At 37.0% G+C, this 27,929-nt stretch overlaps 1 protein-coding gene and 1 non-coding gene across 5 annotated transcripts; one reads left to right on the forward strand and one right to left on the reverse strand.

The window, feature by feature from the left end:
- Positions 1 to 3,254: 3,254 nt before the first annotated feature.
- PRKAA1 (protein kinase AMP-activated catalytic subunit alpha 1) lies at positions 3,255 to 27,538 on the forward strand. 4 transcript variants are annotated; one of them, XM_072958746.1, is made up of 10 exons: positions 3,255 to 3,561; positions 13,142 to 13,283; positions 14,960 to 15,053; positions 15,494 to 15,538; positions 18,332 to 18,476; positions 19,799 to 19,886; positions 21,806 to 22,030; positions 23,857 to 24,343; positions 24,456 to 24,582; positions 27,293 to 27,538. In XM_072958746.1, the coding sequence occupies exons 1-10, from the start codon at positions 3,435 to 3,437 to the stop codon at positions 27,535 to 27,537; spliced, it is 1,725 nt and encodes a 574-aa protein (XP_072814847.1). In that variant the 5' UTR covers positions 3,255 to 3,434; the 3' UTR covers position 27,538. The 4 variants fall into 4 exon arrangements, with proteins under 4 accessions (XP_072814847.1, XP_072814848.1, XP_072814849.1 ...); XM_072958747.1 differs by lacking the exon at positions 15,494 to 15,538 and having other exon boundaries at positions 3,435 to 3,561; XM_072958748.1 differs by lacking the exons at positions 14,960 to 15,053; positions 15,494 to 15,538 and having other exon boundaries at positions 3,489 to 3,561.
- On the reverse strand, positions 26,042 to 26,114 carry TRNAA-UGC (transfer RNA alanine (anticodon UGC)). Its single transcript has one exon. It is a non-coding gene; the product is annotated as a tRNA-Ala (tRNA).
- Positions 27,539 to 27,929: the final 391 nt, after the last annotated feature.

The raw sequence follows: 27,929 nt of genomic DNA on the forward strand, positions 1-27,929 counted from the left end.
GCTCTCTTCTCATGAAGCCCTTCTAGGACCATATGTATATATATTTTTATTATTGCAGCTACCAGATTGCTTTGCCATGTTAAAGGCAATACTATGTTCCTTTGTTTTTGAGTCTTCAGAGTCCAGCCATCTGCCTAAAACTTAGTTACTGTTTAATAAATATTGAATATTAATTACAATGTAACTACAACTAAGGAAATACCAGGCTGCATTAATAGCCAGCATGGTAAAATTTTTCAGTTTTGGCCACCATATGTATAGATAGACATCGAGGAAATGTAGTATTTCCCTTACAGATGGCCTTAAGATGGTAAGACTAAGAGAACACATGGCTCCCTCAGAATCTCTGCAGGACTGAAGAGAAAGCAGCTGACGACTAATAATGAGTTTCCCCACGAGGTCAGAGGTTCTCCACCACAGTGTTTGGTCATCCTGGCTTGTCTTTATCAGTGCTAAGATGTACTTGTAATTTATTTGCACTAATAAAAGTTAAAGTAGTGAAGTTTGAAAACAATTAATCTTTCCCCTTTCTTAAACTAGAGTGGATTCAAGGTTACTTCTATAAAGTTACTCCTGCCTACTAATATTCCAGTATACTTTGTTGAGATAGGGGTACAACTGATGGGTCCGGAAACTGGGTGTAAGTCACAGTTTACCTTATCTTCACTTCCACCTTGGAAGAAAGCTGAGTATGTGAATATTATCTATTGTGTGTGGGACTGGGGGGATTCAGAGAACTGCCATACTAGACTATGAGATCCTCCAGGGTAGGGACTATGACTTTTCCTCTTGTATCTACCCACAGTGTCTGGGTGGAAGAAAACATGACAAAACCTTTTTAAAAGGCTGAAGAGAAAAAGCAAAGGAATAAAGGAGGTCTGTTACTTACTTTCTTAGATAGTGCTAACTGAATTCACTTTTTAAACTCAACACAATAAAAAAATCCAGCAATAAAAGCTACTTAAACAGAGACTCTGGGAGACTGAATAAGATGATCTCTAAGTTCCTATTCAATTCCTTGATCTATGATTATTGGTTTTATTTACCTAACAATGCTTTTGAGCAAATAGTGGCATTTAATGAGTACTTATTACAGAGAATTATAATAGAAAGTAACACCAAAAACAAACTGATGCAGAAACAAATTGATGTTTCTTTTAAAAATGAACTGATAGTTTCATGAAGAAATTTGCAATAGGCTTGCAAAATTCAGTGTCAGATTGCATCCTTGTAGGATGCTCTGTGGCTTAACTGGCAGAGTACAGAGTTGAGATACCTTGTGATTTTCTCCTTTTAGGTTAAAAGAAATAACAGAAATTTGCTGGGCTAAATTCCAGATGTGATGAAAAGGTAAAGTTATTTAAGATGCTATTTTTGGTGGGAGGGGATGATTAAAGTTTTTTTATTTCCTAAGAGAATCCAGAGAGCTATTTCTGTTTTGTAGAAATTCAAAAAGCCTGAGCTGCAGAAACTCACAGAACAAACAGGTAAAGGTGAAAAATGAGAGAGCAAAAATTACAACAGCAACCACTGCCTGCCCCCAAGTATCTCAGTAATTAAAGATTTCTTAACTTTTTGGCTCTTCAAAGTATGTGCAAGCCATAATCCAGCAGTAAGTGATTATCTATCCAAGGCTGACTGTAACTGTTCTCTGATTATTTCTGTAATTCTAAACTCAAAGTTTTTTTTTCCTTTAAAATTGTTAATGATTATGTCATTTAATCACAAAATTAATACATGCTTATTAAAGATACGTTTAGAAAATCAGAATACAAGTCATAATCCCGCCCTCCAATTAGCATCATCACAAGACAAAGAAACACTTTGTTAATGAAAGCAAAATACTATAGCAGACAAATTGACCTGACCAAGGTTGATGTTACAGTGCTTTGTGGCATTTGTTGGAACCAGGGTAGCAAACTTTCTGTCTGGTGAGCGAGGGCAAATTTTCTGTTGAAAGAAACAAATGTGCTCTGGTTAATTAACCCAGAAGGTGGTTAGTCCTGAGTCAGTGAACCAGGTAAATGGCTTTCACTTCCTGATGCTGCTTTAACGACTCATCCAAACTTAGAGGCTTAAAGCAACACGAATTAATTCTCTCCCAGTTCTAGAGGTCAGAAGTCTAAAATGAGTGGCAGGGCTGTGCCCGTTCTGGAGGTTCTAAGCAAAACAACAACAACAACAACAAAAAAAACCAAAAAAAAAAAAAAAACCAACCTTGAAACTCAAAGGTTTTTGCCTCCCCTGCAGTACCTTACTTGGAACAAAGCTGTGCTTAATGAATATTACTTTCATTTCATAAATTTACAGTGCATCAAAATCAGTAGAGTTGAGAAACTTTCATCGGGAAGGAAAAAGATAATATTTTGTCTTTTACTTTTTTATGTTATTTTCACGGAGTCCAACTCTGCTCAGTAACACCAGTCCAAATGCTATGGCACTGCAACACACTCATTTAAAGATTCTATTACAAATAAGCATACTTTCTCTATATCCCCTGTGATATGCCACGATCCCTTTTGTATAGACTAACTCTTACTGACTTCAAGTACAATACATACTTGTCGACTGCTCTTGTCGGTGCAAATGTAAGTCTTATTTTTAGTTCAAAGCCTACACTTTACTGATAATCTAAAAATATTAATCCTATACATCCAAATGTCTGAGTAACATCCTACTTTCCGAACACAATACATTCACCCTTGTCCCCAGCCTGCTTCTTCCAATAGAGCTTGTTTTGGGGAGGATATTTCAGGAGAGCATTCAGCAAGACCGACAACACTGCTACTTGAGCTGCCGAGGTGCCCAGTAACAACTTACTGGCTCAAAGTGAAAAAGAGCAGCGGGGGGTGGGGTGGGGGTAGGGGTGGAGGAAGAGGAAACTTCATCAAAGATGCAAGCGACAACTCCCAGTGGCTTCCAGATTCCATCCCAACAAGAAAAATGAAAAGGTTAGAAAACAGTGATAGGGCGGCGTCCCCTGACATGTTTGAATTCACGCTGCACTAGTAACAAGCCACACATCTGCTCTACCCGCGCAGGCTTCCCCAGAGCCCATCTCCCTCCTTGGAATCACAAGGAGAGCGGTCCCCCCTACCCAGGAGTAATATTAAAGGGAGACCAATGCGGGCAGAGACTCCGCCAGAGAGGAAAGGGGCCGAGGGACTGCCGCCCTCCTCCGCCATCCAGGAAGCCCCTTCCCGCGCGCAGGTGGGCGGCCGCCCCAGTGGAGTGGGGTACCGGTACCCCTCCTAGCGACCCCCGCCGGCCCGCCCGCCAGGGGGAGCATCCTCGCCCGACTGCCGACTGCGGGGACCCGGCGGGCGGCGCAGGGCGGCGGCTGGGCGGCGCGGCTCCCCTCCCGCGTCCCCACCCCCTCGCCGCCCGCCCCCGGCGCGGCCCTGCCCGCCCCCTCCGCCCCCTCCCGCGGCGCCATGCGCAGACTCAGTTCCTGGAGAAAGATGGCGACAGCCGAGAAGCAGAAACACGACGGGCGGGTGAAGATCGGCCACTACATCCTGGGGGACACGCTGGGGGTCGGGACCTTCGGGAAAGTGAAGGGTGAGGAACCCCGGGGCAAGGCTCGGCCCCCGCCCGGACTCTGGGCGACTTCCGCCTTTCGCACCTCTTCATCCTCCCCCGACCCCGGCGTTCCGCGGCAGCTCCCGTCCTGGCTCCGGCGGGAGCGGAGCCCGAGGCCGCCGCGGGGCTGCGGCGCGGCCCCCGAGGCGGGGTGGGGGTGGGGTGGGGACTGGTCGCCATGGGGACGGCGCCGCGGCCGGAGGGGCTCGTCCGTGCGAGGGGCGGGGATGCGGAGGTGCGAACTTTCCCAGGCCCGACAGTCTGGGGCTGCGCGCCGCGCTCCGGGTGCTGGGTGCGGGCGCCGGGGTCTCCGCCGGGAACCCGGGGCAGGCGGCCTCCCGTTCGCCCCGGCTGTGCTCCTTGGCTCAGGGCCCAGCCCATCGCTTCCCTGGCGGTCCTCGGCATTGTCCACATTTCCGTCCTCTTTAGAACTTACCTGCCCTGGCTGATTCTCAAGCGTGAAATGTGTTCCGCCGAAGTAAGGTTGCTTTGGAAATAGTTTACAGAATTAAAAAAAAAAAAGGCCATCTCGTCAGAAAGTATCATTAATTTTTTCGGAGGAGTTAATGAATATAAACTGATCCTATATATATTTGCGATCCATGCTTTACGGTCTGAATGCAGACTCCGTGCCTTCAGTGTTTCTGAATTAACAGTTTGGCAGTCTCTGTGCCAAACCTGGTAGGTAGTGCAGATTTTGCCTCCAGACAGTGTTTATTAATTCATTGATGCAGTTTGTTTCCATTTATTTTCACATGATATTTATATTTTAATACAGTCTAGTGCACATAATTTGATTTTTTTTTTTTAAGAATAATGTGGAATCGCTTACCCTTGTGTTTCAAGTTAGTAGTCTGGAAATTACAGACTTGCTCTCCAAGCCACCAATTCTGGCACAAAAAGTTTAACTGCAAATTTGTGAGGCATAAATATTTTTTCTTCAGAATATTTGACTTTATTATTGGGGATGTAGAGGAAGGAAGTATGGAACTGATAAAAATAATCTGTGCATTGGCTTTGGATAAATAATAGCCTGTGACTTGCATATAAAATCTTGGTAAAATATTTGACTTGAAAGAAAAAATGTTTGTGAAAGTCTGTACAGTGGATTAACTGAGCCTTGCTCTTCCAGAGCTAAATAAACATTTTCTGATTTCATCTAGGGATGGAAGAGGAGAGCCCTTCCTTCTCTTGCCCTTTCTGAGTCATAGAACTGGAAAGTTGCTGTATAGGCCTCAGAGAAGGAACTGCCTAAACCTTCTTAGGAAAATCAGCAAGGCCAACAATGTAAGAAAGTAAGAAACAAATACCAGAATAGGGTAATAACAGCCATTAGGGTGGGTCTGTATTAGACCAGTAAGATGTTTCTGTGCCTTGAAGTTATTTATTTTTGGCGATGTGTCTCTATTTGTTAGCAATTACAAACTGCTTTCAGTTTACAAGTATTTGTAAGAGGTACTCATTAATGCCCCCAAAACAGTGATGACAGTCTTGATGTCCTCACCCCTCCCAGAGCTCTGCTTGGATTAGGATGCTCATTATTCTCCTAATATAGATCTGAGCAGAGTCAGGTCTCGCTTTCTTATCTGCCAGGTGGCTTTTGGCATGGCAGATAGGAAAGAGGACATTTTTCATTTTCCGGATTTGATCTGTGATGTGGCTCTGACATGAATCCCTCCAGTGACTGCTGTTCCTTAACCTTCACTCCTCCACATGTGCCTTTCTTGAAGTACCACACACTGTCAAAGTCAACAGTCTCTCCAAATATAGGAAGGCCAGTATTAGTCAAAGCGTTATGGGTTTCATAGTTATGGTTATATTTGTTCATAAATATATTAGTTGATGGTCAAAATCCTCAACCAGTGCATTTTCTAAGTTGTTAAACAGTTGGGTTGCTTCTTGCCCCAAATAAAAGAAAATCCAACTCACCCTAGCCAAGAACATATGTGGTTCTCCGTCCAGAGCAAGGAAGCCCCAGCACAGCAATCCTCAGTCTCAGTGACTCATTCAGCCCCTCTGGCCAGGGATGCTGTGTGCTAACTGGCTTAGGTTTGTGTTCCTGTAAGCAGGGGGATGGCATTACCCTTGGAGGAATATGGCCCACTCTTGGATGTGTGTGTGTTGGGGGAGGGCATCTTCTGAAGTGCTTGGATAGTATGGGGGACAGGGTAGATACCTACACAGAAATGAGTATTAGAAGAGAAAAAGAGGGACACAGATGCTCAGTGAGCAGGCAAAAATAGCTACTATAGTGGTTGTTGGTAACTCACAGCCAGGAATTTGACAAGAATTATTATAAATTATATGATTAGCCATATATTTCAATGGAGATACTTTGGAATAGATAGAGGTTTTAAAATCAGTCATACACATTGGTAAATTAAACATAGAAAAGGCATCTAGTAGAAGATGTGCTACTGATAAGCAGAAACATTCCCAATATGATACTCCATCTTAGAGGAAACTTATTGGGGGAGGGGTGCAGAGAGGCCTGTAAATTCATAGGGATTATTTTGTTTCTTGTTACAGGCTTTTAAAAATCCTCTGGTAATTTAATGGTAACATTTTGAGGGGAAACTTTAAACAGACAATTAGGGTTAGTTTGGGATTGTGCTTGAATTATCTTATTATTTCCAAGACAGCTTTTTTCCCCTCATGGTTGTCAAGGTGTTAGTCTCTACTCCCCTTGTGGGATCTACGCCCCTTTCCTCTCAGATAGAACAGTTATAAAAGCATGAATGAACAGAGTCATGTTACTATTGCAGTAAATTAAAATGGCAGTTTTTGTTAGTTTTCCAAGAGAAGATGCCTCTTTAGTGGGGTGGGTAGTCTTTGGCAAACGAGTTGTTTATACGTACAATCTATTTATTGAGTTGGTGAGTATTTCTATATAAAACTGCAACTTCAGGTAAATAGGTGGCTGTTCTCTTTGGCTGAAGGGTCACAGAGTTATTTTAAAGCTTCTTTAAGTAAAAAAAAAATCTATATATGAATTAAATATATATATATATATATATCAGCATGGGTGAATTTCAAGTTTGTAAGGTTAGGCCACAAAAACCAGAAGAAGTGGAAAAGTATGCACAGTCGTGTTATTTATATAAAATTTAAAGTCATGCAGAAACACTCATACATTGCTGGTGGGAGTATAAATTGGTACCACCTCTACAGAATGTGACAGTGTTTATTAAAGTTAACCCAGAAATTCAACTAGGAATTTATCCAATAGGTGTATGAAATAATGAGTTATTTATTGCCATACTGTTTACAAATACAAAAGATTGGCAGTAATCTTTCTAGTAGGACAGCAGTTAATTATGGTTATCCATACAGTGGTATACCTTGCAAACATTTAGAAGGAAAAAAAAAAGCAAGAGATTATATAATATAGGGAACAATTTCCTAGGTATATTTTTAAGAGGAAAAAGGGGATGGTAGAACAAAGTGTATAGTATATCTACCATTTGTGTATAAAAATTCAGGGGCAAATTAAAATATCTCAATGTGACTACTTGGTATGTATGTGTCCGATGTCTCTTTAAAGATACACATGAAACTGTTGCATTAGTTGTTCAAGGGAGGGGACCTAGGCAGCAGGGGGACAGTCGCTGTATATCCTTTTGTATTTTTGAATTGTGTAGTCAGGTGTTATGTATTCAAAAGAATATGTAAAATTAAATTTGTAAAAGAAAACATGAAAAACATTGTTACTATGTCATTTATGGATTTATACATGTGGGAAAGACAAACACCACCTTCAAGATGGTGGGAATCCCTAGGGGGAGAGAGGATAAAGGAATCTGGAAGGAGTCATATAGGGCTTCAGTGCATCTGAAACGTTTTATTGCTTAAGTTGCTGTTGGGTGGAACATGCGTATTTGGTTTGCCTTTTGGGATGCTTGAAATGTTTTGTTCCGAAAAGGGGCCTTTCTCAAATTTCCTTCAATAGCTTTTAAAATTCATCCCTCTACAGGATTGTTACTTCTGTGATACTTTTAGCTGTGAGGTTTTTATGTTTTTAATTTTAGAGCAGGAATGAAATGGTGAGGTGATTAGAATATCTTTAGTAGGTATTTTTATCTTTGTGGCGTCTGTCAGTATTTAAAATTCTTCCTTTCAGTGTATGATCTTGTTTCACCTCTGATTAGAAGAGCATCTGTTACTGTGTGCTTCAGTCAGACAGAGTTCCCTTTAGAAAGCGGTAACAGGTTGTTAGCTAATATTTAGTTGACTCATCTGTTGCTGTTGTCTTGAGGGAGACGTGAATTCTGGTAACCTTTGCTATGAGTGACTCATGTCTTCCATGGCAGAAATAACCATCTTCCCTTTCAATCAAAAGTAACATCTTAACATTACCGTAAAACAGTGACCGTCTGAAGAGTCCAGTTTTAGGCTTTGGAAAAGGGGAGCGATATCTTAGTAATGCATTATTCCTGACCAAGTCCATACTGCATTGATTGACCATGGAGCACCAGCTAATTTGTCTGCAACTGAGTTTAGTCAATGGAGAATCTTTAGCCTAGTTTTGAGAAAAGTTAGGTTTTGATATTGTGCTAAATAAGGCTTTTTCCCCCCTTCCCACTGCACATTGTCAGTGGGGTAGAGTGGATAGGTCAAAGACTGGGAATTCTTCTAATTAGAAGACCTGTCCCACCTTGATCACTTAATAGCTTTACTTCAACAAGTTATATCATCTCTCAGAGCATCATATTACCTGCATCATAGGTTTATTGTGAGGCTCGGATATGATAATGTGTGTTTCCTAAGCTATAAGAAGATAACTGTTTTCAAATGTATTATGCTACTGAAATTCTAATATTGAATTATGTCGGCAGTTGGATTCAGGGCAAATATCTCTGTTCCTATACGTAGGGAAAACATAACATGTTATCATATCATGGCCTTAAATTAGCAAGACTGTTGGGAAGAAAAAGGGAGAAAAATAATAGGAGATACTGGCTACTTTGAGAAAATATTTAGAGTCGTCAATGTTGGGACGCTATTTTAAAATCATGGAGGGAAAGATCTGTATCCAGTTAAGACTGGGAAATACCAGGTTAAACGTTTAACAGGTTTCTTTACTGTAAGGCTTTTCAGAGCTATTACTGTGTTAATATGTATAATGAGTTTCCAAGAGGGGAACATACATCCTTTCCCAGACTCCTTCATTATGAGGAGACTCTTCTGCGTAGAGTCTCCAGTCTATTGTTTTGTAGAGCCTACTTTAGAAAATCTTTCCTAATAATTCTTCTATTTATGTTTTTGTTGTTAAATTATAATCCCTTCCAAGGATTAAACAGTGGTGAGAAGTCAGTTGGAACGCCTACTCAGGAGTTTAACTATAGTGGAGATGCAGGGATCGAACTTGGGGCCTCATACATGCAAAGCATGCCCTATTCTAATAATTTTAGTTTTATGATTTTTCTAGCCCATAGAAAATTAAAATCCTGAAATTAGATCATTGGAGAGGAGGCTTTAAGACTTGACTCCTGATAGGTTATGAAGGATGAGACACAACTTCAAAAAGCAGAAAACCCTAGGAGCTGCAACATAATAGCCTGCGAGCAAGATGTCCTGTTCAGCTGAGTAACTCCCATGGGTGTCACTGTGTGAGGGCACAGGGGTACCTGGTGCTCATACAAGGTGAACATTTGCTTGGTTCCCTGTCATCATGTGTTCTGTTTAAGAATTCTTGGACATACGTAGTTTGTATCTGTTTTCAAAAAATAATTACTTTTGTAAACTTGTTAACTTTAATGGTGAGTATCATATTTTAGAAAAAAACCCAATCAGTTTCCTAGGGCTGCATGAAGTGGGTGGCTTAAAACAACAGAAATTGTTTTGGAATTCTGGAAGCCAGAAGTCCGAAATCAAGGGGTTGCTAGGGTCACGTTCCCTCTGAAGGCTTTAGGGGAGAACCTGTTTCTTGCCTCTTCCAACTTCTAGTGGCTCCTGGTGTTCCTTGGCTTGTCGTAGCAAAACTCCAGTCTCTGCCTGTCGTCACGTGGCTGCCTGTGTGTGTGTGTGTGTGTGTGTGTGTGTGTGTGTGTGTGTGTGTGTGCGCGCATGCGCGCGCGCGCCTGTGTTCTCTTCTTATAAGGACACCAGTCATTAGATACAGAGCCCACCCTAAATCTAGGATGATTTCATCTTGAGATCCTTAACTCATTAAATCTGCAAAGACCCTATTCCCAAATAAGATCACATTCTGAGGTTCTAGTGGACATGAATTTGGGGGGGCACTATTCAACCCACTATATTTGCCATTATATTTTATATGCTTTTAGTTTTATGCACTTCATTTCTCCCTTATGATGCAGTCATCCCTCAGTATCTGTGGGGGATTAGTTCCAGGAGCCCCTGAGGATACCAAAATCTATAGTTGCTCATGTCCTTTATATTAAGTAACATAGGATAGTTAGTTGGTCCTCCATATCCTCAGGTTCTGCATCCAGAGATAAGGAGGAGGAATATTTATTTACTGAAAAAAATCCTGTAAGTGGACCCTCACGGTTTAAACCCATGTTGTTCAAGTCTCTGTTGTACTTTTTGAGTAACTTTTCAATTGGTTTGATAGAATGAATAAAATGTCTTCTTGGTATCTTGTCTTAAAACATTGAAATTGATAGGAGGCAGGTTTTTGGTCGACTGGATTTATTTTCTCATGCGAGATAAAGTGACAGTAGCAGTGCCTGGCACATAGTAGGTGCTCCAGGTACTCAATAACTATTTCTTATATTAATGAATGAGTTTTTATAATAACTCTTATTCTAAATGGAGGATTCAGTCTATTCTTTTCAACACCGTAAGACTATAAATTAAGGATTCCTCTGATATGTTCAACTTCTGTTTATGTTTTATTAAAAGGGTATTTATATTTGTATTATTATACCATGTAATAGTCTTTTGATGATTATCTCTTTAAAAATATCACATTTCACTTACCATTTTTGGAAAAGGCACAACTTTTTGAGACAGACCCGGGTTTATATTTTGGCTGTGTCCGTCACTAGCTGCGTAACTTTGAGCCAGTATTTCATCTTCCTGTGCCTCAGTTACTTGTTGCTAATAATACCGGTCTTCCAGGGTTGGTGTTTGGGTACAAAGTGTTATGTTATGATTAACTAGTGAGTTGTATAACTTAATTGTGTTACATATTATAAATCAACCAGATTTATAATTTTAAAATAGTAATCATTTAAAAAATCTGATTTAAACTTAAGTCAGATGAACCTGTTTTTACCTCTGCTCTTCTGTGACCGAGTAAGTGTTTTTACAGTTTTTGGGTAGTAGGTGAAAATGCTGTATAGGACTTGGCGCTATGTGTATGTATGTCTAGCAATATTCTGTTGAAAATTAACCAAAGTCAGGAAATGGGTTGAACTTTGGAAGCTAGAAATATCTGGTGTTGACGGGGTAGGGGAGGATGGAGCAGGTTAGTGGGATTGAAGTTTATGGGGATGGAAGCTAGATATATAGAAATTACAGCTGTTATTTATTTATTTATTTAGTACTGATGTGCCTGGACAAGGGCATGCTACTGAATCTAAGTGGATAAAGGGCACAAATCAAAGAGCTGAGATAAAACTGGCTATACAGGATTAAACTAGAAAACACAGGACTGATTAGATAGGAATAGGGGACAGATTTGGGAGCAATGGAGAATAAATAACCCTAAATAGTAATAGCCACCATTTATTTATCCAGCACTCGCTGTGCCGGGCACAATGGAAATTGCTTTACAAACCCTACTTCATGTCACCCTTACGGAATATTTGGTATTCTTATTTTAAATAGAAGGATGAAGTAATTTAACTTGCCCACGTCAAACATTTAGTAAGTACCTTTATGCGGGAACAAAGCCCAGGTCAGTGTGACTGCGAAGTCTCTGCTTTGTACACAGATTTCCTTCTCATGTGGAGGTGGAATTGGGTGCTCAGCCCTAATCCAGGAAGAGGTGAATCTGCTAACATCTATTATTTTTTTCTTCCATTTGGAAATTTTTTTAATTGAAAAGATATAAATAAGTAAAATTTGAAAACAGATCAATGTAGAATAACTATTTTAGCACATTATCATTTTTATGTAAATATTTTTGTGTAGCTGGAAAATGTAGAATGCATATACAATTTTTGTTTGCTATTTTCATGTTTATGAGAACACTTCCCATAGTCTTCCTCTCAGACTCTTATGTTGGAATGACAATGTATTAAACTGTTCTCTGAAATTGGTCATTTAAGTTAACTGCAGTATTTTTCTTACATTAGACACTATAATAAACATTTTTATGCACATCGTTCATCTACTTAATTCTAAGTTAAATTATGAGTAGGGGAACTACACATTTTTTAAAAAATGAAATATTACGCTTAGTACTATTGCAGGACATGAATTGCCTTTTTATTGCCCTAAGATGTTCTGTTGGTATACCCAGCCATGAAAAAGGAATTAGTATCCTAATTTTCCATTAAAAACCAAACTGATCATGTACCCTGCCTGTTTACTTAAGTTGTAATGTGTGTGTGTGTGTGTGTGAGAATTTGAATGATCTCTTTACAGTTGCTGTCACGATACCTTCCTTCCCCCATCACTGTCTTGATTTTTATTTGAATATTTATATAATTACACTTTTGGGATTTCTTCCACCTTTTCAAAACTGGAAAAGTTATGCCTCTGTACTTCTAATTAATTTATAATTTGATGAAATGCTCAAGTATTAGAGGAAAGTCAAGCTATACCATGATTGGTAATTGATTTCATTCTGTCCTGCCTTTTTAATTTTTTGGTGGGAGGGCTTCTATTATTTTAGGTGGAATGATACTCTACTCCTTACTATTCATGAGTTGAATTTTACTTGATTCTCTGCGCCTTGTCTGTCACCTTCCCTCCTATTCTGCTAATTTCTTCCAAACTTTTTGGTATGTGTTCCATAAAATTCTCTCACATTTCTGCTGCAACTTACTGCTTTCTAAGTGGTTTCAGTTCTGTTCTAAAATTTGTCTTGCTCTCTCTTATTTCATAACCGCTGTATTTTATCACTATAAAATAATCATTCTCATGAACCAGAATATAAAAGATTCAAGGGAATATGGATAGAAGTGTGTCTAGCATGACGGAGTTTTTTGGAATGATGGAATTATTCTGTATCTGATTATAATGGTGGTTACGCCAACTTCTACATATGTTAAAATCCATAGAATTGCCCACCAAAAGAAAAAAGTTCAATTTGTAAATGTGATAGATTAAAAAATGGAAAGTAAATTAAGATCATTTATAAGTACAAAAGGGTAGAGAGCCAAAAAGGAAGTCTCTTTCTCTCTTCCTTAGCCTTCCAGCTTTCCTTTCTGGAGGAAACCACTCTTAACTAGCTTCTTATGTAGTCTCCCGTTTAGTCACTCTTAAACATCCAGACATTCAGGGGTAAATCAGGAAGAATGGAAAGGAACTTAGAATTTCTCAAGTGTTTTCAGAGAACGCTAAGACTACTACTCTTAGAATAGTTATAAATATGTTATTAATCAAACCTGGCACTAATTTATTAAAATTATTTCTCCTTCAGTTGGCAAACATGAATTGACTGGGCATAAAGTTGCTGTGAAGATACTCAATCGACAGAAGATTCGAAGCCTTGACGTAGTAGGAAAAATCCGCAGAGAGATTCAGAACCTCAAGCTTTTCAGGCATCCTCATATAATTAAACTGTAAGATCCAATTATATTTAATATAGTCATATCATTTATTCATCATTTTTGTTCACGTGCTTAATCTAACAAGTGAGACAGATGAGTGACGTTTCTTAGTCAGTTCCTGAGGATTTTAAAATTTCTTCCTGTTCATGTATTTCTCTAACCCCATTCATGGTCGCTTAAGCCTGTGTTCATGTTTTGCCCTTGTGCTTATCAGCTGTCATTCTTTCGCATTCTCTCTTACCTTCTGGATTGATGCCCTTCCAATAGGTAACTGTCAGTGCCCCTGTTGCTGTAGAACCAACAATGATTTGGTGGTAACAACTCTTGACCTCCCAGTTTCCACATGATGTCAGTTAGCCTCACTAGAGACAACGCAGTAGAAAGGGATCCCCTCTACACTGCTTATATCTGATAAAACAAATCACAAATAATAGAATTTCAGAAATACAACCTTTCAAAATGCCGTAATAGTACTGTTGTTTCACAGTTGCCAATTGTAGGGTCTACAGATAACTTATTTACTGCTCAGCTTTATTATGCAGGCATAAATTTAAACCAGTTAGGTTTCTGTACTGAAGTGGCTGATTCAAAATTTGTTTCAACTCTCACCTCTTCTCATTTGTTGAGGTGCCATGGTTTTAAATACCATCTTTATGCTGATGACCCTTAAATATACATCTCCTGCTTTTGAAACCTCTTCACGGAACTCCAGACTCATATGCCCACTGTCTATTTTACATCTCCATTTGGATGTGTACGAGGCGTGTGAAACTTGACATGGCCAGAACTGAACTCCTTATTAACCTCCCACGCCTCGTCTTCCAGTCTTCACCTTCTCAGTTAACATCCAGTTCCTCAGGGTGAACTGTCCTTAACTTTCCTATTTCTCTCACTCCCTACCCTCCATTCCATCTCTTCCTTTAAAAATGTATCTAGGATCTGAGTGTTTCTCAGTTCCTTCGTTGTCATCAGCCCAGCGTGAGCCCCCTTCATCTCTCTCATGGACTGCTGCATTAGCCCCCTGCTCCCACCGCATTGCCCACGGTCAGTTCTTCACACTGCTGCTGTAAATCAAAGTCACCCTTTTAATCGGCCAGATCGCATGACTACTTTGCGTAAAACCTTCAGTAGCTTTCTTTCTCCCGTAGAGTAAAAGCCAAAACCTCATCATGGCTTCATCAGGTTCTATGTCCTCTGATCTCGTTACCTTTTTGACTCCATGTCCTGTTTCTCTCTCCCTGCTCACTCTGCTTTAGCCTTCTCACCATTGCTCAGACAGGCCAGGCAGGCTTCCACCTGGGGGGCCTTCGCATTTGCTGTTCCCTCTGCCTGGTTGACCTTTTTCCTAGAAAATGGCATAGTTTGTTCCCTTATTTCCATCAGGCTCTGCTCAAGTGCTACTTAATCAGAGAGGCCTTCCTTGAACACCCTGTATTAAAGATTCCCATTAGTTTGCTTTGTTTCTCTTCAAATCATGTTCCACCACCTGAGATACTGCTTTTTTATTTAGTGTCTGTTTCCTGGCTCCTGGAACATGAACTCTATGAGAGCAAAGAATCTGTTTCATTCCCTGTAATTTTCCCAGCTCCTAGCACAGTGCCTGGTATATTTTAGGCGCTTGGTCAATATTTATTGAATGAATGAATATACATGTTTTAATACTGGTAGATAATGTTTTCTCTTACCAGGTACCAGGTCATCAGTACACCATCTGATATTTTCATGGTGATGGAATATGTCTCAGGAGGAGAGCTATTTGATTATATCTGTAAAAATGGAAGGGTAAGCAGTTCTGATTTAATCCTGTGTATACTTGTAATTCCCCTTATCACTTACTAGTATCAGAATATCAGAAGGCAGTTTTGTTAAGAGGTCTATTTAACAACCAGTTCCCTTAGTCATATTTGCCTAGAAATACAGACTACTTAGAGCAAGGAAGGATCCTAAAGATTATCTCCTTAGCCTTCTTACACAGATAGGGAAACTGAGACTCATAGTTGATATATTTGCTCAAGGTCACATGATTTACTAGTGACAGAATTGGACTGAGACCCCAGAACTCATGATCTTCAGACTTAACTTCTGGAGCATACAGATACTTTTAATATATATCTTAAAGTATATACTTAATCCTTACGAAATATATTCTTAAATACTTAAAGATCTAGGCCTTGTTAGTCAACCCTAGCCACATTTAAATTGCATTCATTTTTTGGTTTCAGAAATCTGATGTACCTGGAATAGTAAGAACAGGCTCCATGAAGGAGGTAGGAATTAGACTTAAAGAATTTAGAGTTGGAAGGAACTTTAGAAGACATTTTGAATAGTATCTTAAGTTACAGATACAAAAACTGAACACTGCCCCTCGCCCATCCTTTTCTGAACACCCAGAGTACATGGTATGCACACCTCTTTCTGGAAGAGCTGTGTTGAGCACTGAGAAGCCAGTTTTTTTCCCTCCCAATCTATAGTTCTTTATATCATACATTCATTTGTTCTGTATAGCATATCTGTTTCCTTTCATCAAAATCAAAATCATTAACCAAGTTACTTTTGATTTTACCATTTCTCAGTGTGGTTCATCTCAGTGTCAGGTATTCCTCGTGTTTTCACTCCCCACGTCCTCCCCACCCTCTTCCCTGCCCCAGTGTTCTGTCTAGAAAAAGGAGAGCAGGCACAGGTTGAATTGGTATCTTGCTTTCTTATCTTTTCCCTTCCATTTTTCATGTCTTGATCATTTTACTTTACATGATGGGAGTTTTCTTCAGTTTTGCCTGTTGCATATTAAAATTGCAGCTTTCATTTTCTATTCAAAGGTCTTTTTTCTTGTTTTCTGAAATTGTCTTTAAAATAGCTTATTATTTTGTTCCACGGAGATAACAAACTTATCTGAGGATGACAATTCGTTTTTTAAAAAAAGTTTTCTTCTGTTTCCTTCATTGCTTCTGTACCTTCCGTGCTCCCTGCTCCCTGTTTTTTCTGTTCATTTTATTGGTCTTTGTCTTTTGTGCATGGCTCTTGCTCAGCTGTCTGGTGATTTTGGGTTGTCCACTCATTTGAGAGATACTAAATGCCAAGCTCACGTGGATGGAACTTATGGATTGGTGGGCCTTCCCATAGGTCGAATAGGCAGGGACCTGTCCGTTTTATTAGGGAACACCAAATGTCAGTAATTACAGGTATTTTTCCTTGGATCAGATAGTTGCTCCAGAAGAAACCTGCAGTTTCCTTGAGGGTATTAGCTTAGGTGCCAGCACTCTGGGGACTAAATGGGAGAAAGGCCCACAAACCTCATTGGTTAGTATGTTGACTTTCACTTAATCCCCACATTTTCCTTCTGGTGCCTCATTCCTACTTTGGTGTCCTGGAGAACAGAGCTGGTTCAGCCTTACTAAAGAGTAAATCATGGGTCTTACTCCCCAATAAGGGTGAGCTTAAAACTTCCTTTTCAACCACTTGTCCTGTTTTCAGCCTACTTCTCACTTCTACCTTCAGAAGTTCCCAGCACTTCCCATATCTAAGCCCTTCCAGGAGTTTGTGTGTGGACGAGTTTTATTGCTGGTTTCCACCCCTACAGGCTTAGGTTTCAGCTTTCTGTGGTTCGCCAAGTCTCATCAATGTTCATCTACTCTCTAGCTTAGTGACTCCTTGATTTCTGTTCTCTCTTCTCTTGCTCTTTTGTCTTTACATGCTGTCATTTTAGTGATACTTAAAGGAGTGGGGACAAAAGATTCCATCTGCCATGTTTAAAGGAAAATATGCTTTGACTTTTCTAATCTTTCTCTGTAGACTTCCCCTTTTTGATCCTTTGTACTGTACTTATTATTAATATAATTTTCATTTTTTGTAGCCTGTCTAGTTACTTTACCTCTTGTATTTTGTATAATCAAATGTTTTTCACTTTCACATTTAGAACACATTCTTTTTTTCATTTACTATGTTTAATATAAAGTTGTATTAAAAAATGAACCTACATTTCTTCTAGAAATAAAGGTGTTAGATTGCTAATGTGTTATTTTTTCTAGAGGGAGGGTATCTCTTGGTATTTTGATAGTTTTAGTTTTGCTTTCAAAAGAAATTACTGGTTTATCTTCCAGATTATCCATGCCATTTAAGGTTGGAGAGTCTGATTTTAGAACCCTAATTTGTGACCTCTGTTAGAGAACTGCAAGTTTAGAGTCCTTTGCCTAGAGGAGTAATAGCTCCTTTATTAAATATGACTTCTTGGGAGCAGGTATATCCAAATAATGGTTTTTACTTATGGAAAAAATATAAAATAAAGTATGGATAAATGGAAAGAGAAACTTTTGAAGAATATTTTAAAAACACAATTACAGCATAAGATAAAATTTTTTCAGTAAGCAAAGATAAATGCTGTTATATTTTATAAAGTGAATGAATTAAGGCTTTTCTTTCATTAAATTAAAACATCTTTTATTTCAGGATATATGATAACATGGTGGCTTGCTAATTCATTAACAATGCTTAAATGTTGCTTCCTCATATAGTCCAAAACCGTATTCCCCGCTTCAGCATAACTCTCTGTACCCTTATCCTGCTTTATTTTTCTTCAAAACACTAGCACTACTTATATTTATTTGTTTTTTATATATTTTCTTTAGATTAGGGCCTTTGTTTTATTCATTGCTAGATCATGAGTGTCTAAAACAGTGCATGGCACATTAAAGGTGTTCAATAAATATTTGTTTAAGGAATCAAGGATTAAACATTTCCAGTTTATAGGAGAAAACATGTCTAGTTTCAAGTAGAAATTGAAATTATTTGAAATAGCACATGAGAGTTAGATGAAAGCAAGCTGTTAGAATGTAGTCAAGAGACTGATGATATTAGGAAGCTGAGTTACTGGTTTGAGCTGTAAGGTCCTCCTAGCATTTCCATTTTGCATTGCCTATATCTTCTCCCCATTTCAAAAGTATCTCGTGAGTGAGGTTCGTTTGGAAGGTTTCATGCATTTTCACAGTTATATAGGTCGGAGAATTATAGGTAGAATCATTTCTTTTGAAAGACACACTTTTCAGATGCCTCTCTACTTTTCTTAGCTGGATGAAAAAGAAAGTCGACGTCTGTTCCAACAAATCCTTTCTGGTGTGGATTACTGTCACAGGCACATGGTGGTGCACAGAGATTTGAAACCTGAAAATGTCCTGCTTGATGCACACATGAATGCAAAGATAGCTGATTTTGGTAAGGAGATTTTCATAGTTTCATATATTCTTTATGTTTAATAAACATCAGTAGCATTCTTCAGATAACTTTTACTTTTATATAATAGACTGAGTATCCTAAAGTGGTATATCTTCACCATTTGTCTGAACACACAAAAAGGAATAAAAATAAAGAATACTCTTTTCTTAGCTTTATGTCTTAAAAATTGAATTTTATGACATTAGGTAAACAATTTAAATTGGCAGCATTAGAGACATCATTTGAAAAGAGACTATTATTTGTGAAGGAGAAGTTAGCAACCTATTTCCAGTGTGTTCTTTTGATCAAGTATGGAGCAAGAGGAGAGAGACAGAGAGACTGGGATGGAGTTATTCATACTTTGAAAGCCAGAAGGTAAATTATATGAACAAAATTATTTTAAAAAATAAAATATTTTAAATGATAGAAAAGCATAACTTCAGCTCGAGGAAAATTTAATGAATTTATTTCCTATATAAATTGCCATTGACATTATTAAACCTAAGAGAAAAGTGAATCTCTAAAACTCTCTTTGCTTAGTTTCAGTTAAAATCAGAGGAGATATTTTTGAATTATATTTCCTTAGTTTTGTATATGTATATATGTTTTTTAACCTATAGAGTTTCACTAAATAATGCCAAATAACTCTGAGCTACTGGGCTTTTTGTTGTTGTTACCTGACTAAATTATTTGACTTCCTTATTCTTTAATTGTCATTATTTTTATACATTGCAGTTTTGAGGAGGCAGAGGTTTTTTTGGAGTAAAATTATGAAGGAACTTTGATATTCAAAATTAATGGGTTTTTTTAAAGAATCAGAACAGGGGTTAATAGAAACTTTCCATTTTAATTCTGCTACTCCTCTGTCCTCCATTTTTTTCCCTAGTAGTCTATGTTAATAAAACTTAACAAGCCAAGTTTATTCTAGTAAGTAAAATAACAAGTAGCTTAATATGTACTCATTGTGGGGGAGGGTATAGCCCAGTGGTAGAGCGCATACTTAGCATGCCCAAGATCCTGGGTTCAATCCTCAGTACCTCCATCAAATAAGTAAACCTAATTACTTCTTCCCTCAAAAAAAAAAAAAAAGTACGTATTCATTACACTCCAACAATGCACTAAATTTAAAAGTTGAAACAGATTACAACTGTTTTCCAGAAATAAAAGATTTTTGAACAGTGAAGACTATAGGACTCTGTTGAAGCAAAGAACAAAATGATGGTTTATTATGTTAACACAAACTCAGTTTTATTTTTTAATGGAGTTTTGTTTGTATTTTTGTCCTTGGGAAATCTTGAGTAGTGGATTTTGTGCATTTTCAGGTCTTTCAAACATGATGTCAGATGGTGAATTTTTAAGAACAAGTTGTGGCTCACCCAACTATGCGGCACCGGAAGTAATTTCAGGAAGGTAGTATTTGACCTCTCCCTCACCAGTATATTTGTAATTGTCTTTTTCTCCTACATTTTGTTAGTCTATAGTATCATATTCAATTCTAATGAAAGGAAAGAAATTTAAGGTTTATTCTTTTCTTATCCAGAAAGTATTCTGTTTTAAGAATAAAACATAAGTGAATAAGGATTAAGGACTCCATTTATAGGGGAGAATGTTGGTTTGCAAGTCAACATTATATTTGTTAGATGAGAGTACTTTCATTTTTTCCCCAGTGAAAGAAACTGAAGGTTTAAAACTAGTGAGTCTTAAAGATAAGCAAGACATTAAAAACTTGAATAATACAGAAATATCTAGTAGTTAGAAATGGTTTACTATTTACTTAGATGACAAATTAAAATGTAATGTGTAGCTTTAATTTTTTTTTAGTTTTTAAAAATTTATTGTATTATTTTAAAATTATTATTATATTATTATTTTTGTCAGGGGGGAGGTAACTAGGTTTTATTGTTTATTTAGTATTGGAGGGGGTACTGGGGATTGAACCCAGGACCTTGAGCATGCTAAGCATATGCTCTACCACTTGAGCTATCCCCTCCCCCCTTTAATTTTTCAAATAGATGGAATTTTGTAGTAGCTTTAGCTTTTATGATAGGGGGTCTTGGGGAACTGGACTGAAGTACTGATAAAATCTTCAGATATCATTTATTTTGAATTTTCATTCTCTGAATCTTCTAGAGACTGAAATATTATAAGAATTTTAATCTCTCAGTTTACTAACCACCAGCATTGAGAACATGAGGATCTTTGGACAGGGCAGCTTTTTTAATAGTTTAGATGACAGGAAAATTTAATTTTTTTCAAGAGTAATTGTTCTTCACCATACCACTGAAATTGAAAACAGAGAGGCTAAAGTTTGTTTACTAGTTTTTTATAATTAACTTTTAATAACTTTTCATTCAAACCATGTTTATTTGAATGCTTTACATCCTGATTAATTCATAATGCAGAAATATTGTATTTTTTTTTTTACTGTTTTCATAAGCTTGCTTGCCTAGACTGCTCAGAGAAATTATATTTGTGTTAAGACATGGCTATGAGTAAGGCAGAAATATCTAATTTTAGATTTATCAAGGTTCATCATTTTTTTATATTAACATAATGTTTAAATTATTTCATATGAGTTGTCTAAATTATTTTGGTAAGAAAACAATTCAGGACCTGGATGCTGGGGGCAATGTTAATTAAATAAATAAAAAGAAATGTAATTATGCATTACATGCCATGGACCATTACTGGAGTCTAATTTTCCCAGTTTGGATAAAGTCTTTCTGTGAGGTCTAAAATATGGAAACTTTACTTTCAAAACAGTATTTATTGATCAGTTCAACAGTTCATTTGACCAATTGAAAGAAATCCTTTCCCTGAAGCCAGACTTTGACTTAGTTATCTAACTAGTCTGCAGTTAGTTAAGTCAGTAGTCTACAGGGTATTGCAAATAAGAGTTTAAAATCTTCTGTGAATCAGTTAGCTGGACTTCCTTCTACCACCTCTGACCCTTTTGACTTTGGTATGAGGTCTTGGGTTACTGGGGGGAGTGGCTTTAGAGTCATCAGTAAGGAACATTCTCTGCTGATGAAAGATCATTTAATTTCTCTGTAAGGAAAAAAACAATGGTTTTAAATTCAGTAATGATATGTTTGTTCAAAGTTTGGCCCTATTGGTTGGATATCATGATGACCTTTGTAAGATAGTGAGAAGAAGATTTTAGCTAAAATCTGTACCTTAAAAAAAATTCTTAATTTTTGCTTTTAAAGATAATGATAGAATTAGTACAGAATCTTTATGTATAGTATGCAGTGGTGACTTATAGAAACCATTGGTTGACTCTTGAGTTGCTAACGATTGTGTAATGCTGTTGCTGTTTCCTGTTACAGACTGTATGCTGGCCCAGAGGTAGATATATGGAGTAGTGGCGTTATTCTCTATGCTTTACTGTGTGGAACCCTTCCATTTGATGATGATCATGTGCCAACTCTTTTTAAGAAGATATGTGATGGGATCTTTTATACCCCTCAGTATTTAAATCCTTCCGTGATTAGCCTTTTGAAACATATGCTGCAGGTGGATCCCATGAAGAGAGCCACAATCAAAGATATCAGGTACATAAAGCAACTTGGTGATCAGATCTGATAGTATCAATGATATAAATTAAGTGAAAGAAAAAGTTGCAGGACAGTACGTACAATGTAATCCTGTTTTTATGTTAAGGATAGTATATAGACTCATTTGTTTATTTTATTATGATATTTAAAAATACACACCAAGCTGGCCACCTCAGGGGAGTAAGATTGGTAGGTGGGAGGGCTTTAACGTTTTACTTAGGCTTCTTTATTGGTTCTGAAATTCTAACAATGAACATTTCATAACTTTTTAAATTACAAAAAAAAGCTAATGAAAAATAAAAAGGACCCTGGTGGGGTATTAGATTTGGTAGTGATTCTTTAAGATTTTAAATAGTATGCTTCATGTTTGACTTTTACATATTCTCATGGGGATTAATACTTTGAGGAGTAAATTTTTGTATTGTTATTTGAGTTCTGATCTCATGAATTACTGTATTTTTTTCCCTTTTATTTTAAAGAATGAGAAAACTTAAATGCAATCAGTGACACTTTTTGGGGGGCAGTAATACACATTGAATTTCATATGAAATTGCTTTTTTGTAAGTTAAAAAAAATTCAATATTGCCAGTTTCATATGATTCAACCTAATAGTTTAAATAAGGCAAAAGTGATGATGACAAATTCCCTTCTCAAATTTGGGGGAGCCACTTCTGATGAAGATTTTTAAAAATCACTGCAAACTTTGTTTCTTCTGCCATCATTTCCACTTCTTTTTTCCTTATGGAAATTTGTCTTGGTTTTCTAATGGCTAGACAGCATATTTCTCTGAGATGGAGGGAGAAGAGACAAAGAAATCAGATGTATGTCTGGGAGTAGTAAAGAAGAAAGCATTAGGGTAATGAGGAAGAAGGAAAGATCATAAGTAGAACTTAAAGCTTGATTCCTTCTCATTTACTCCATATGCTGTAGACTCGCTAAGAAAGAGACCATGAATGGCAGGGCATGATTTTACCACTAGAGGAGAGGGATGAATCATTCTCTAAAATTTGTATTTTAAAATATCTCAGCGAGAGATGCTTTTTCTTGTGTTTTACATATTTTTTCCAATTTAAATGAAATATGTGGCAATTGAAAAAGACTTAGAAAACACCAAAACATTAGAAAAGAGAATTACAATTCCATCACCCAGAAGATAATTATTGTTCTTTTGGGTGTTTTCCTTACTTGATGTTTTTAGCTTCAGCTTATTTTTTAATGTAGTTCAGGTCAAAAATATCCTTTTATGTATGACTTTTTCTGTAAGGTTTTACTATTAAACTTTTATATATGAAGTTAAGAAATTCTCAGTTCCTTCATTTAACATAAGGGGATATTATTTTCATAGAGTTGTTTGAAAATGAGGTGAGATAATGTTTATGATGGGTTTAGCTTAAAATCTGCCACATAGTAAGCACTCAGTAATAGCCATTTTTGTTGTTGCATTATTTTTTCACTTAACATTATATCCAAAGAGTATTATAATGAAACCACAGACTTATGTTCTCTTTCTGAGCTGGAAGTAAGATGGCCTTTGCCATTTGTTTGTCATTGCCATTTGTTCCAAAGCTTTGAATAAGTGTAGACACTTCCTTTTCCGGTTGCTACAGCAGGGTTTTCTCCCTCATACAATCAGAGGAAGGCTGTAGCATTTCTCCCAGTATATACAATGAAATGTGACCCAGAAGAGGAAAATCTCAGTTAAAAAAAATGGTAATACAGTATAAGTCTCAATATAAATGAATTCATACCCTAAATTCCCCAAACTGTTACTTTCAGTCTCACCTCCACTCAAAATCCTTCTGACCTCTGCCATTTTCTCTCAGGGAACATGAATGGTTTAAACAGGACCTTCCAAAATATCTCTTTCCTGAGGATCCATCATATAGTTCAACCATGATTGATGATGAAGCCTTAAAAGAAGTGTGTGAAAAATTCGAATGCTCAGAAGAGGAGGTTCTCAGCTGCCTTTATAACAGAAATCACCAGGACCCTTTGGCAGTCGCCTACCACCTCATAATAGATAACAGAAGAATAATGAATGAGGCCAAAGATTTTTACTTGGCAACAAGCCCGCCTGATTCTTTTCTGGATGATCACCATTTGACTCGGCCCCACCCTGAAAGAGTACCATTCCTGGTTGCTGAAACACCAAGGGCACGCCATACACTTGATGAATTAAATCCACAGAAATCCAAACACCAAGGTGTAAGGAAAGCAAAATGGCATTTGGGAATTAGAAGTCAAAGTCGACCGAATGATATTATGGCAGAAGTTTGTAGAGCAATTAAACAGCTGGATTATGAATGGAAGGTAAGAACAAAAGGGCATTCTAATTATTAGCATACATGACAAACCTGTAGTCTATAAAATGTTTTTAAAAAGAATTGCTTTTGACTTTGTTTTTGTCCATAACATATGCTAGGTTGTAAACCCGTATTATTTGCGTGTTCGAAGGAAGAATCCCGTGACAAGTACATACTCCAAAATGAGCCTACAGTTATACCAAGTGGATAGTAGAACATACTTACTGGATTTCCGTAGTATTGACGGTATGTACATCACACAAACAATACAGATGACACATTAGACCTTGTTACCCAATTTGGCGTTTTAGTAAATCTTTGTTTCTTTTGAAGCTTCTAGAATAGTTCTAGTAATTCAATAGCAAAAGAACATAAAATGTGAGGTTTTGTGCCTTTGTGTTATCAACATCTGTGAATATTGTTAATAGTGTTTTGTCATTTGAAGATTATCCTGTTTTAAAATCCTTAAAGCCTGATCAGTCTGATCCTAAAGCGATAGTTTCTGCTACATTTTTGTTGTTCAGTATAGTTCATTTTGGTAAGATGAAATGTTTTATTTAGAAATAAATGTTGACTTTTCTGTTAGTTTTTATTACTAAACTTAAAAAATCTGATATCTAGTAAAATTCATTTAAGAATTACAGAACAAGGGGGAGGGTATTGCTCAAGTGGTAGAGCACATGCTCAGTATGCATGAGGTCCTGGGTTCAATCCCTAGTACCTCCTTTAAGAATGAATAAATAAGTAACCTAATTACCGTCCCTCATCAAGAATTAAAGAATAGTTATTAGCTTTTAGAGTTGAGTACAAAGCACTATTAATAGATTTGATTTATAGGACAAGGAATTATTTGCTGAGTAAGGTTTCTTGCAAGGGCTGGGAGAGAAATGTTTTGTACAGTTAGGAACTTCCGGTTCTTCTGGTTGTTTTTCTCCTCTGAAGCAGCCTTTTCTTCCTTCTGATACTAATTTTGTGAGAGTTACATGATTCCAATTTCATTTACCTTTCAATAAAGTGTTCTTAAGTAATAGATCATTTTTATGTGGAATGCACTGTGTAAAGACTCCTGGGACTAGAGCATTTTATGTCCCAGATGACCATCATGATTAGCTAAAATGACATTGTTAACCTTAAACCTAAACTGCTATACATTTCTATTTCCTTGCAGTCATTAATAGTTATAGACAACCTGATGATCAGATCACTGAAATATTTAAAAATTTTAAAGTTAGATATTTTAATTGGTTGTCAAAATATTAATCCTTCTACACTATAAGGCTTTAAAGTAACTTCTTGAGTTTTATTAAAGAAACATTATATTGTTTTACTGTTTTAGTAGTTTGAAAATGAAAATCTATACTTAGAATATATATCTCTGATTACCATTATGTGTAGTTTGCCAGAATATCTCCTTCTCAACTATTCATATTGGTTAAGTTGAGGTAAATAATTAATTGCAGAAAGCAGAAGTTTTTTTTGTTGTTGTTGTTACTTTTATATTAAATGGGAAAAATATCTTATATGCCAAGGTATATATGAATAGATTAGCAGACTTCTAGCAAATGGTGCAAGATCATACCATGGTTTAAAATTTACGTTAATTCAGATTTCCCACACATACACACTTTTTAAAAAAATTTTTTTGGGGGGAGGTAATTAGGTATTTATTTATTTATTTATTTAGTTAGTTAGTTAGTTATTTAAATGGAGGTACTGGGGATTGAACCCAGGACCTCATGCATGCAAAGCATGTGCTCTACCACTGAGCTATACCCTCCCCCCTTACATATACACTCTTAAACCTAATTTAACTTGTCTATTAAAAAGACTGATGGAACACACTTGACTCATAGTTCAAGTAAATATGTATTCTTTTTCTCTACCCCAGCATTATAAAAGGGTACAGCTGTGTGTGTGTGTGTGTGTGTGTGTATGTATATATGTACATATCTATAAATGCTGTCTCACAAATAGAGCCTTTAATTAAGTATAAGTTTATGACAATTCATCATTGGCCAAATCAATTAAACTAATATATGTTGCCACTTTCGTTCATCTAAGATTGTACAGAATTATTAAGATGAATTTACCTATGAATTTTTTGTGTTCTTTATAAACTCAAAAGATCGTACCTACATAGTATCAGAAAGACACAGGTTTGAGTTCTGATGTGGTGGCCAAACTCATTTGTCTGCTTATCTTTATGTCCAGATGATATTTTTCTACTAACACATCCTCATGCAGTCTGAGATATGGGACGGGTTTTAGCTTTTTCACTGTATTTGGACTAAATTTGTAACTTTAGGTTATTAGTACCTGAATTTACCGATTGAATGACCATTTTCTGTTTTTGTATTGTTTTGCCAAATATAGTTTTTCTTTGATTTTTGTTCACTGGAATTGTTTTTTTATAAGACCCTAAATCAAATATGAAGAGAAGGTGGCAGAATGAAAAGCACTGAGATGAGAGTTAGGAGACTTGGGTTCTGGATTTACCAGTCTGTTCATTACCTATGGCAAGTCACTTAACTTTTGGGGGTTTATGTTTTCTTATCAATAAAATGAGAATTTGGATGAGATGATTTCTAAGATTCCTTCCAAATTTTAAGTTCACTTATGATTTTAATATAGAAAGACTGACTATGATTGTTGGGGAATATTTATCAAGCCTTATTACTAGTTTATTGGGCTCTTAATCTTGATTGCAAGACTGATGAGTAGCTACATATGTACCCAGTCTTACATATGTAAAATTACATCAGGGGAATACATTGCTGTGTGTAAAAAAGGCAAGTGGCTTAATCCAGACTCATTGTCTCTATTTTGTAGGGTATTTGAAATAAACATGCTCTTGATAGCTGGTCAGTGATCTCACTTAAAGAAGCAAATTAAATACCTTTAAAATTTTGGGGAGGGTGTCGTGGATTGTAATTAAGTTGAAATATTTTTTACCCAGATGAAATTACTGAAGCCAAATCAGGGACTGCTACGCCACAGAGATCGGGCTCAGTTAGCAACTATCGAGCTTGCCAAAGGAATGACTCAGATGCTGAGGCTCAAGGAAAATCCTCAGAAGCTTCTCTTACCTCATCTGTCACCTCACTTGACTCTTCTCCTGTTGACTTAACTCCAAGACCTGGAAGTCACACAATAGAATTTTTTGAGATGTGTGCGAATCTAATTAAAATTCTTGCACAGTAAACCTAAAACTTTTCTTATTTCTTTGATAGCAATAAGCATGCATAATAAATCATAGCCAAATGCTTCCATTTATAATCAAGTTATACATAATTATAACCGAAGATTGGCCTTTTGGAATGCAGTTTGCACAGGGATTGGAACATGATTAATAGTTAAAAGCATAATGTGCAAAAGTGAATTAAGATAATTTTGTTGTTCATTGTTCAGTAGGTATATAGCATAATATAATATACACAATGAATTATAGGGCTCTCAGGCTCACTTGAGTTTTGGCTATTTTATATTTAGTGTATACAGGGCTTTGTTGAATATTAATTTACCACAAAGGCCTTCATGTGTTATTACATATTGATGTGTTATATATTTGCTTCATACATTTATTCAGTAAATAT

This window comes from Vicugna pacos, chromosome 3, assembly GCF_048564905.1.
Source record: "Vicugna pacos chromosome 3, VicPac4, whole genome shotgun sequence".
NCBI lineage: Eukaryota > Metazoa > Chordata > Mammalia > Artiodactyla > Camelidae > Vicugna > Vicugna pacos.

Bases quoted from the DNA above. Each gene is read 5' to 3' on its own strand.
- PRKAA1 (XM_072958746.1), top strand. From the start codon at position 3,435: ATGCGCAGACTCAGTTCCTGGAGAAAGATGGCGACAGCCGAGAAGCAG. The intron at 13,284-14,959 runs GTAAGATCCAAT...TTCTCTTACCAG, and splicing joins CATCCTCATATAATTAAACT to GTACCAGGTCATCAGTACAC. The intron at 18,477-19,798 runs GTAAGGAGATTT...GTGCATTTTCAG, and splicing joins TGCAAAGATAGCTGATTTTG to GTCTTTCAAACATGATGTCA.